Source organism: Bos javanicus, chromosome 23 (genome assembly GCF_032452875.1).
Source record: "Bos javanicus breed banteng chromosome 23, ARS-OSU_banteng_1.0, whole genome shotgun sequence".
NCBI classification, from domain to species: domain Eukaryota; kingdom Metazoa; phylum Chordata; class Mammalia; order Artiodactyla; family Bovidae; genus Bos; species Bos javanicus.
In genome coordinates, this window is record NC_083890.1 from 43562504 (window position 1) to 43571668 (window position 9165).

Here is a 9165-nt window from a genome sequence, read left to right on the forward strand (position 1 = left end):
AGATTTTTTAAAATTGTAATAAGAGTAGTTAGTCATACAGGGAGGTCACCCCCGTGCTCTCTGTCAACCTAGGCGGGTGGGATGGGGTGGGAGGTGGGAGGGAGGTTCAAGAGGGAGGGGACATATGTATACCTATGGCTGATTCATGTTGATATTTGGCAGAAACCAACACAACTGCTGTAAAGCAATTCTCTGCCAATTAAAAATAATAAAAATTTTAAAAGATAAATTTTTAAAAAGGATAATAGTAGCTCAGCTGGTAAAGAATCTGCCTGCAATGTAGGAGACCCCAGTTGGATTCCTGGGTGGGGAAGATCCCCTGGAGAAGGGATAGGCTACCCACTCCAGTATTCTTGGGCTTCCCTGGTGGCCCAGACGGTAAAGAATACGCCTGCAATGCGGGAGACCTGGGCCCGATCCCTGGGTCAGGAAGATTCCCCTGGAGGAGAGGATGGCAACCCACTCCAGTATATTTGCCTGGAGAATTCCATGGACAGAGGAGCCTGGCGGGCTACAGTCCATAGGGTCGCAAAGAGCCAGACACGACTGGGCAACTAAGTGTGCACACACAATAGCAACTACCAAAAAAAAAAAAAAGAGTAGTCCCATTGGCTTCCTGGTTCATGACCAGGGACGGGGCGGCGGGGGCGGGGGTGGGGGGAAGAGGGGGGTTGGCGGTGGGGGGGGTGGGGTGGGTAGAGGCCACAGCGCCCCCTGTCTGCCTCTCGGCGCCAGCGTCCTGATGGGCTGTTTGTCCTCCGCTTGCAGGCATCGGCAAGAACGTCATCTGCGACCGCGCGGCCACGCCGCTGGACGCCTTCCGCATGATGTCGGCCGCCCACTACTACCCGAAGCTCATGAGCGTCATGGGCAACGTGCTGCGCTTCCTGCCGGCCTTCGTGCGCATGAAGCAGCTCATCGAGGAGGGCTACGTGGGCGAGCTGCTGGTGTGCGAGGTGCAGGTGCACAGCGGCAGCCTGCTGGGCAAGAAGTACAACTGGAGCTGCGACGACCTGATGGGCGGTGGCGGGCTGCACTCGGTGGGCACCTACATCATCGACCTGCTGACCTTCCTCACCGGTCAGAAGGCCGTCAAGGTCCACGGGCTGCTCAAGACCTTTGTGAAGCAGACCGACCACATTAAGGGCATCCGCCAGATCACCAGCGACGACTTCTGCACCTTCCAGATGGTGCTGGAGGGCGGGGTGTGCTGTACCGTCACCCTCAACTTCAACGTGCCCGGCGAGTTCAAGCAGGACGTGACCGTGGTGGGCTCGGCCGGGCGCCTCCTGGCTGTGGGCACGGACCTGTACGGCCAGCGCAACAGCGCCCCGGAGCAGGAGCTGCTGGTACAGGACGCCACGCCGGTCAGCAACTCCTTGCTGCCCGAGAAGGCCTTCAGCGACATCCCCTCACCCTACCTGCGCGGCACCATCAAGATGATGCAGGCCGTGCGCCAAGCCTTCCAGGACCAGGACGATAGGCGCACTTGGGACGGACGGCCGCTCACCATGGCTGCCACCTTCGACGACTGCCTGTATGCCCTGTGCGTGGTGGACACCATCAAACGGTCCAGCCAGACGGGCGAGTGGCAGAACATCGCGGTGATGACCGAGGAGCCCGAGCTGAGCCCTGCCTACCTGATCAGCGAGGCCATGCGGCGCAGCAGAATGTCCCTGTACTGCTAGCCCGGACTGGGGGAACCCGGACTAGGGGAACCCGGACTGGGGGTACCCGGACTGGGGACCCGGCGTGACCCAGGCCTCCAGCCAGAGGATGGGGGTGGGGAACAGGCTGAGGGGTGGGGGTTGGGGGAAGGGAGAGGTAGCCTCAAGGAGTCTGGGGGCCGGGAAGTGGAAAGGGGCAGTGTGTGGGAATGGGGTCCGGGAGGCCGAGCCCCTACCGGGCTGAGGGGCCCCAATCGAGACTGAGTTGGGAGGCTGCCTCTCCCTGCCCTTCAACTGTGAGCAGCCGGGAGGGATGGCTGGCCTCCGCACCACATCCATCGCGCCACCATCCCCCGACCCCCGCCCCCCAACCCCCTCTTGGCCTTCTTTGCAAGCCAAATGCCCCTGTGCAGTCAGGGCCCCTGAATCCAACAGGCGAGCACAGCGGGCAGGAGAAGGTGCATTGTTAGGTGGCCACGCCAGCCTCTTGGTCTGGGGAGAGGCGGGGATCGGTGGCTAAAGAGAAAGTTCAGATTCCAGGAAGCCACTGACAGGGTCTACGGGGGATAAAGTACTTGGTAGCAAAGTATACAGCTTTCTTGAAGGTTGGGCCCCCGAAGCTGGAGGGAGGAGGTGTCTTCCTAATTGACTTTTTGCCCTTTTCCTGGCCTGAGGCCAGGTCAAGGAGTGCCGGGAAGGGCCAGCCGAGAATCGCTTCCCTGGAGCCAAAAGGTGAGGGCAAGGGCACTGAAATAGACAAGGCAGAGAAGAAAATTTCCCTTTGCATGTGTCAGGATTAAAAGCCCACAAGGAGTCACCTTGTAACTATTTCTGATGCAGTATTGACATGGTCCTTTCACGGACCGAGGAGACAGCAGGACGGAAGTGTGGGTTTGACCACAGGCTCCTGGGCTGTTGTTCAGGCCCCGGGGCAGCCATGAGCCCCAGGCTCGCAGGGGCAAGTCCCCATCAGAAGGGAAAGTGAGCCAGCCCTGCACCTGTCTCTCCTGGCAAGCTGGGGAAGGGCTCCTAGGAGAGTACCCCACTTTGTGGATTTTAAAAGGGAAGCCTTCAGGTTCACACAGATATAATCGTCTTCCCTTTGGGGGAGAAAAATGTCAAGGCTCTTTTCCTTATTTGGACCTTTGTTCTCATGCATCAAAAAAGTGAAAACTTCTGACTAGGTATTAAAACAAAAGGACAGTAAGGAACATTATATTCAGTATTTCTAAATGGGGTTTAGAACCCTCTGAGGTGTATAGTTTGCTTAGGCTTGAGAAAGCTAATGTAGGAGAAAACATCATCTCCCTCCCCTGGTCTCCTATCCCTCTTATCTTAACGCCCTCTGCTTACTGAGCTTTTACTGGAGATGGCAAACTGCAGGCTTGGAGCAGGCGGTGCCAGAGGGAACGACCAGAGACAGACAGACACACACACACGTTTATAAATGCTCTCTACCACCATTGTCACTAAAATCCCTCTTGGGAATTCAGACCTGGTCTTGAAAGAAAGCTTAAGTCAAATACATTTTGAAAATGAGGACTTATCCTATTGTTTCCTTTTCTTAATTCTTCACCACACATAGGATATTTGTTGAGGTTGGCTGTTGAGAGGGTTACTTGTAAGTCTACGGAGTCTGTTCACAGTCACAGAAACCCGCTGTTGTCTTTGGCACACAAGTAACATTTGGAGTCTTTTCAGATGGCCCGCAGTGGAACTGGAAGGGAATTTAAGGGGCTGAGAGTGCACCCCACGCTCTGAGCAGGCAAAGTCTCAAAATGAACTAACTGATCAGTTGCTCCTCCATCCTCATACGCTATGCATCCCAGACTGACCCTGAGTGCAGTGGCGCCATGTCCAAACATTCCCTGGGAATGTTGGTATTTTCTAGCACAGAGGAGTAGGAATTATCTTCCTAGAAAGAATTTCCCTGTTTCCTGGGCCTTCCTGCCATGTGGGAAGGTTAGTCGGCTACAACTCTCCATCACACGATTTGTTCCTTCTCCGTTGACAGAATCAGCATGCCAGCTTTTGTAGCTAACAGCTCAAAACTAGAAGTTTGGTAGCATGGAAGTCTTTCAGTGAGAGTTTGAGTGGAAAGCCATGCCATGGACTTTTGGGGTTCAGATTCTCCTAAATTCTAAATTCCTCTCTGGATAAATAGCTTTTGTAGAAGCTGAGTAGAAAGAATTTTTTTTTTCCTAGTTGGCCCAAAGGGGTGGGATCGAGGATGAAAAGAAAGGAGACTAGTGACCCTATGGGTCTCGTTTTTCTAAGTCATTTATAATCTAAGTAGAGCTGTTCCTGGGGGTTCAATTTTGTTTCTGTGCTTTAAATACTTGGAAGTTCTTTCCCCCTCAAAGATCTCTGAGCTCTGTGATGAATATTTAGTGTCTAAAACAAAAATTCTCATTTGAGGCTGGGGTATATGGAAGAATATATATTCTTAAAAAGCAGCATGAAAAATAGGAAGTGTACTCAAATTTTATCTACTGAAATGCATGTGATAGGTAGATGCAGGAACAGGTGGAAGAAAAGGCCTAGGTGGTTTATTTTGTTAATAGAAAAGCTACAGTACATGGCTTCGTTAGTGCTCCTTTGGCCCCAGTCCTGTCACTTGCAAAGACTTTATTAGGAGCCACAATATAAAGTTGAAATCTCCAGCTCGCAACAACATTCTCTAGGACTTTGTCCCAGCCCAGCACCCCCAGTAGTACCCTGAGGGGACTGGGTATCCTTGGTTGGATTGGAGCTTAGATGAAGCTTCTGGAGTCATCCAGCCCCTCTCTCTGCCTTGTTGAATGTGTTTCAAGGGTCCAGCATCATGGAGGCTCCATTTCAGGATCATCATAGTTAGTCCCCACTCGCCTGGTTTGTCCCCATAATTGTTTTGGGGGGCCTCTGATAACTGGATGTTTGGCTCGTGCTACTGCTGGCCTCAGAAGATGTTCCAGATTCTGAGAGAGGGTGTAAGGGGTGCTCACCTGGTGCCCACAAGTGTTTAGGAATGCTCTGTGCTTATTTGGAAGGTTTGGGTTCTCTGAGTTTTCTCCTGGAGAGCTGGTGACCCCTGTCAGCTCCCCCTATGACTCCTCTTCACCCCCCTGGGAGAGGTGCGGTAGGGGACCACAGGGCCTTCTCAGCCCACCTTGGGCCTCTCAGGGCAGTCTTGGCCGACTCCAGCTGAAGCGGAAGTTCTCCAGGCCCTTTTTCCCTCTGCAGAGAGCCATCTCAGTCCTCCCTGTGTGCCCACATTTCCTGATCATCTGCTGTGTTTAGGGTATTTTAAGTGTGGTGGTTTAGTTGCTCAGTCGTATCTAACTTTTGCAACCCTGTAGACTGTAGCCCACCAGGCTCCTCTGTCCATGGGATTTTCCAAGCAAGAATACTGGAGTGGGTTGCCATTCCTTTCTCCAGGGGATCTTCCTGGCCCAGGGATTGAACCGGGGTCGCCTGCATTGCAGGTGGATTCTTTGCCAACTGAGCCAAGTACATCCTCTTACTTAATCCATAAAACCACCCTATAGTTTTGGGGATTGTTAGTCCCATTTTACACATAAGAAAATTGAGGCTGAGAGGATGAGTCATCTGCCCAGGGTCACAAAACTGTGAAGTACAAGAGGGGTCACCTGAATCCAAAAACCTTCCTTCTCCAAACCTCATGGCTTCCCACGAAGGAAGGTGTGCTCTCTGCAGTTCTTTGCCGGGCAAGAAAGCTCTCCTTGTTGAACCCTGTCGGGGTCTGTGGGGCCACAGTGATTCGACACTCTGCCCTGCATGGGGCTCCCCTCTGCGGCTGTCAACACCTCCCCGTGGAGCCGGGTGTCACATTTGCTGTTCTGCCAGAAGTTTCCTTGTAGAGCTGCAAATAGAAGAGTTGATTTTTCTTCCTCTTCCAAACTGGAAATACCACTCAGCTTCTTTTAAAATCAACTTCCTAAGTTGATTCTGATGGCAGGCGATGCAGCCAACCGCAGAGCTGGAGATTTTTAAGAAGTTGTTGGCTGATTGTTACAAGGTTGTGCTCTCGCTGGTCCTAATAACATAGGAAAATGTCTCTTCTCAGGGAGCGGGGCGTTGACAGTGCATCTGACTTGGATGTTAGCTGTGCATGGCATTTGTACCTTTAGACTCTCTTAATTCTTGATCTTGTCTCATAGCCGCAGCTGTTGAATTGGACCTGTGGTCAAAGATGAGGTTTCTAATTGCATCGCTTTTATCCTGGTGGGTATGGTGGAATGGGGGAAATTCAGCATTGGTAAGGGTACCCTGGGGAGAAAGTAACTCCAGCTGCAGCTGAAGGGACTTCAGAGCCAATATATTCAGTAGTTCCTTTTGCATCCCCAAGAGGTTGTTGTCATTCAGTTGCTAAGTCGTGTCCAACTCTTTGCAACCCCATGGACTGCAGCACACCAGGCATCCCTGTCCTTAGCTATCTTCCTGAGTTTGCTCAAACTCATGTCCATTGAGTTGATGATGCCATCCAATCATTTTGTCCTCAGGTCACCCCCTTTTTCCTCTGCCCTCAGTCTTTCCCAGCATCAGGGTCTTATCCAATGAGTCAGCTCTTCACATCAGGTGGCCATAGTGTTGGAGCTTCAGCACCAGTCCTTCCAATGAATATTCGGGGTAGATTTCCTTTAGGATCGACTGGTTGATCTCCTTGCTGTCCAAGGGACTCCCAAGAGTCTTCTCTAGCACCCCAAGAGGCTAAGTAATGCAAAAAAAAAAAAAAAAAAGGAACTGAATATGCCACTTCTCAGCCAGGACTGGAACCCCAGTTTTCTGACTCAGTCCCATCCTGCCTCCCACAGCATCTCAGAGCTCTCAGGTGGGGAGAGGGAGGCCCACAGCGGTGACGTGACTTGCCCGAGGTCCCAGGGCTCGTTGGTAGAAGAGTTGCAGTGAGAACTGGGGCCTGCAGCTGCCTGTATTCCCTGAGCTCTTAAGCTGAATTCACTTAAAAAATTATGTCTCAAATGTAGTCTGAAGACTAGCTGTTTAGAATTTCCCATTGTGACTGTAATGTGCACAGTGGTCTAGAGTTTGTATTGTGTCTGGCGAGGATGGGGAATGTACGTTCAGATGCTCACCTCTGAGAGTCCCTGAGGCCCTCTCTCCTAGGCCCCGCCCCGTGGGTCCAGATCTAGGCCTTGACCAGCTTAGGACTCCTGTTCCACCACCATCTCTCCGTTTTCAGGCTTCCAAAGCCTGCAGGTCACGGGCCAGAGGCCACGACTCTGGAGAGTTTCTTTTTTTGAAATCAACTCTCAGAGCCCTGCACTTCAGTTCCCTTTTGGGGACAGCAAGACAGGTAATGTGGCAATGCTTCTCTGCAGCCCCCAGGCGCCTGCCCAGCCTGCCGCAGCCCCGGCAGAGAAGCGCGCAGGGCAGCGCCCCTGGTTTGAGGGGACAACCCTGAACTGGCCTTTAGGACTTCTCCCAAGAGGAGTGCAAACCTTCAGTGCTGCTCTCAGAGGCGATGTGGTGTCATCAGAGTTTGGAGGTGAAGTCAGTAAGCACCACGGACCTGAGTGACCACACCAGTTTTAGCAGCAGAAGGCGGTGGCCTACTGACTCTCTCTCTGTTACATCACTGTTCCTATTTGCTGGAGCCCTTGAGAGGGCCACCCAAGCGTCTGGCTCTCAGTCAGGCTGCTACAGCATTGCACTACTGAATACTCTTGAATCCGTTGCCCTCGTCTGTCCACGGCAATAGTGAGTAGACGGATGACCAGACCATGTCACGTGTAGGGGCTCCGTGCTTGGCGTGGCAGCCAAGCTTGCCGGGGTGGTGTGAACAGGGTCCCCAGAGCAACCCTGGTGTCCGCGGTCTTTCCCCGTCTGGGTCTCTGCTGTCCCCTGCAGCCATCACGAGGGCTATGTTGTTGTTGGCGGAGCCCTGAGGTTTCTCCCCATAAACCCGATGACTGCTTGGTAATTCTTGTCCGCGGCTGGGAAACAAAACCCAAGCTGGCGACCGACCCTGTTCCTTTGCTGCCCTTTTCTCTGTCCGGCATCCAGCCGTGTTTAGTATTCTGGCCCTGTGCCTTGCCCAGGGGAGGCAGAAGTTTCTAGTGATTATGGCTTTCCGTTTGTTGCCCGGTGCTTTTACTGTGTTTTATTTTTTAACCAAAATTGCATCTGTTTGGTTGTCAGTGTTGAGTATGTATTTATTGTGTTTTACAAACATGAGTATATATGTATGTATCTGTATAAAAACTTATCTATGAAAAGTCAAGGCATGTAAACTAGATATTTTAAAGAGCTATTTATCAAGGGGAAAAAAGATGTGTGTTATAAAGTAAACAGAGTCTATATTTTATATATAATGTAGATAGCAAAACATAGCTTATAAATTATAGAAAGTTTGGGTTTTCTTTTTTTATTATTAAAGCAAAAAAAAAAAAAAAGACAATGAATGCAACTGTTCTTAGTGTTTTACAAGCTGAACTGCTGTGGGTGGTGGCCTTCCCTCCCAGGCCCTCGGGTTGAACAGTCTGTGCTCCGGGCCTGATGCCCGTGTTATGTCTGCGATGCTCTGGGGGCCACGGCTTACCATCACCCCGCCAGCTGACATGTGCCACTTCAAATGTGGCTTCCTGCTGTCCTCCCCAATTGACGTTGGTGGGATAAAGGAATGGAAGTAGCAAATAAAGATTGAAGAGAAGATGTAACTCCAGCTGCTTTATTGTTTATTAGACCCGGGTCTTCTTGCTGATGAGCTAGGTTCCTGGTTGAATTGTGGGATGTGAAGCAAGAATGGGGGTGGGAATGAGACGGTGCATCTGGGGTGTGGGGGTGTGTCTAGGCGGGGAGGAGGGGGTCTGTTCTTGTGTCAGCACCCATGAGGCTGAGCAGTGGAATCCACTCTGCTTTTTTAATGGTAGATGTATTGGAAGCTAGAACTGGAGGCACTTTGGAACATCTGGCTCAAATCCTGGTTCTAATTTTGAAAATGTGGACATGGAAGGGAAATAACCTGCCTAAGGCCACTCAGAGTGTGTGTGTGTGTGAGAAAGCCCAAACCAGGCAAACAAGATGACAACAGAGACCTTAGACTGGGGAGCAAATTTCAGGATTCTCTGGTATACCAAGATCTTAACCTAACACCTCCCACCAAGCTCTATAAGACACATTCAAACAGGCTCCGTTGGCTCTTTACAAGAGCATCTTTGCTTTGTTCTTAGCAGCATTTAAGGGCCACCATTGTGGACTGAGGTCAGCTGAATCTGAGATTTGTGTGGATGAGGTCTCTCGTGGATAGGCTGGTCTTTCCACCCTCTACTGTCTTAGAGAACACACAGGTAATTCTTCTGGTCCATGCTTTCCCTTCACGTAAAAACAGGAAATAGGAAGAAATATACAGAAGCTGAGATCTCATTGTTCATTTCTTATTGAGCAGGTCGTGATGTTAATGCATTCAGAACACAGCCCATCCTTTAAGACAAAAAGGTGCAGCAAATGCCTGTGTTCACACGGATCCTGACAATACACG

At 51.2% G+C, this 9165-nt stretch overlaps 1 protein-coding gene across 3 annotated transcripts in view; it reads left to right on the plus strand.

The window, feature by feature from the left end:
* GFOD1 (Gfo/Idh/MocA-like oxidoreductase domain containing 1) overlaps positions 1-8349 on the plus strand; it is a 103858-nt gene extending 95509 nt beyond the window's left edge. For all 3 annotated transcript variants that reach the window (XM_061398836.1, XM_061398837.1, XM_061398838.1), the window contains exon 2: positions 769-8349. In XM_061398836.1, the coding sequence (XP_061254820.1) occupies positions 769-1688 (920 nt within the window). In that variant the 3' untranslated portion in view covers positions 1689-8349. The remainder of the gene's footprint in view (positions 1-768) is intronic.
* Positions 8350-9165: the final 816 nt, after the last annotated feature.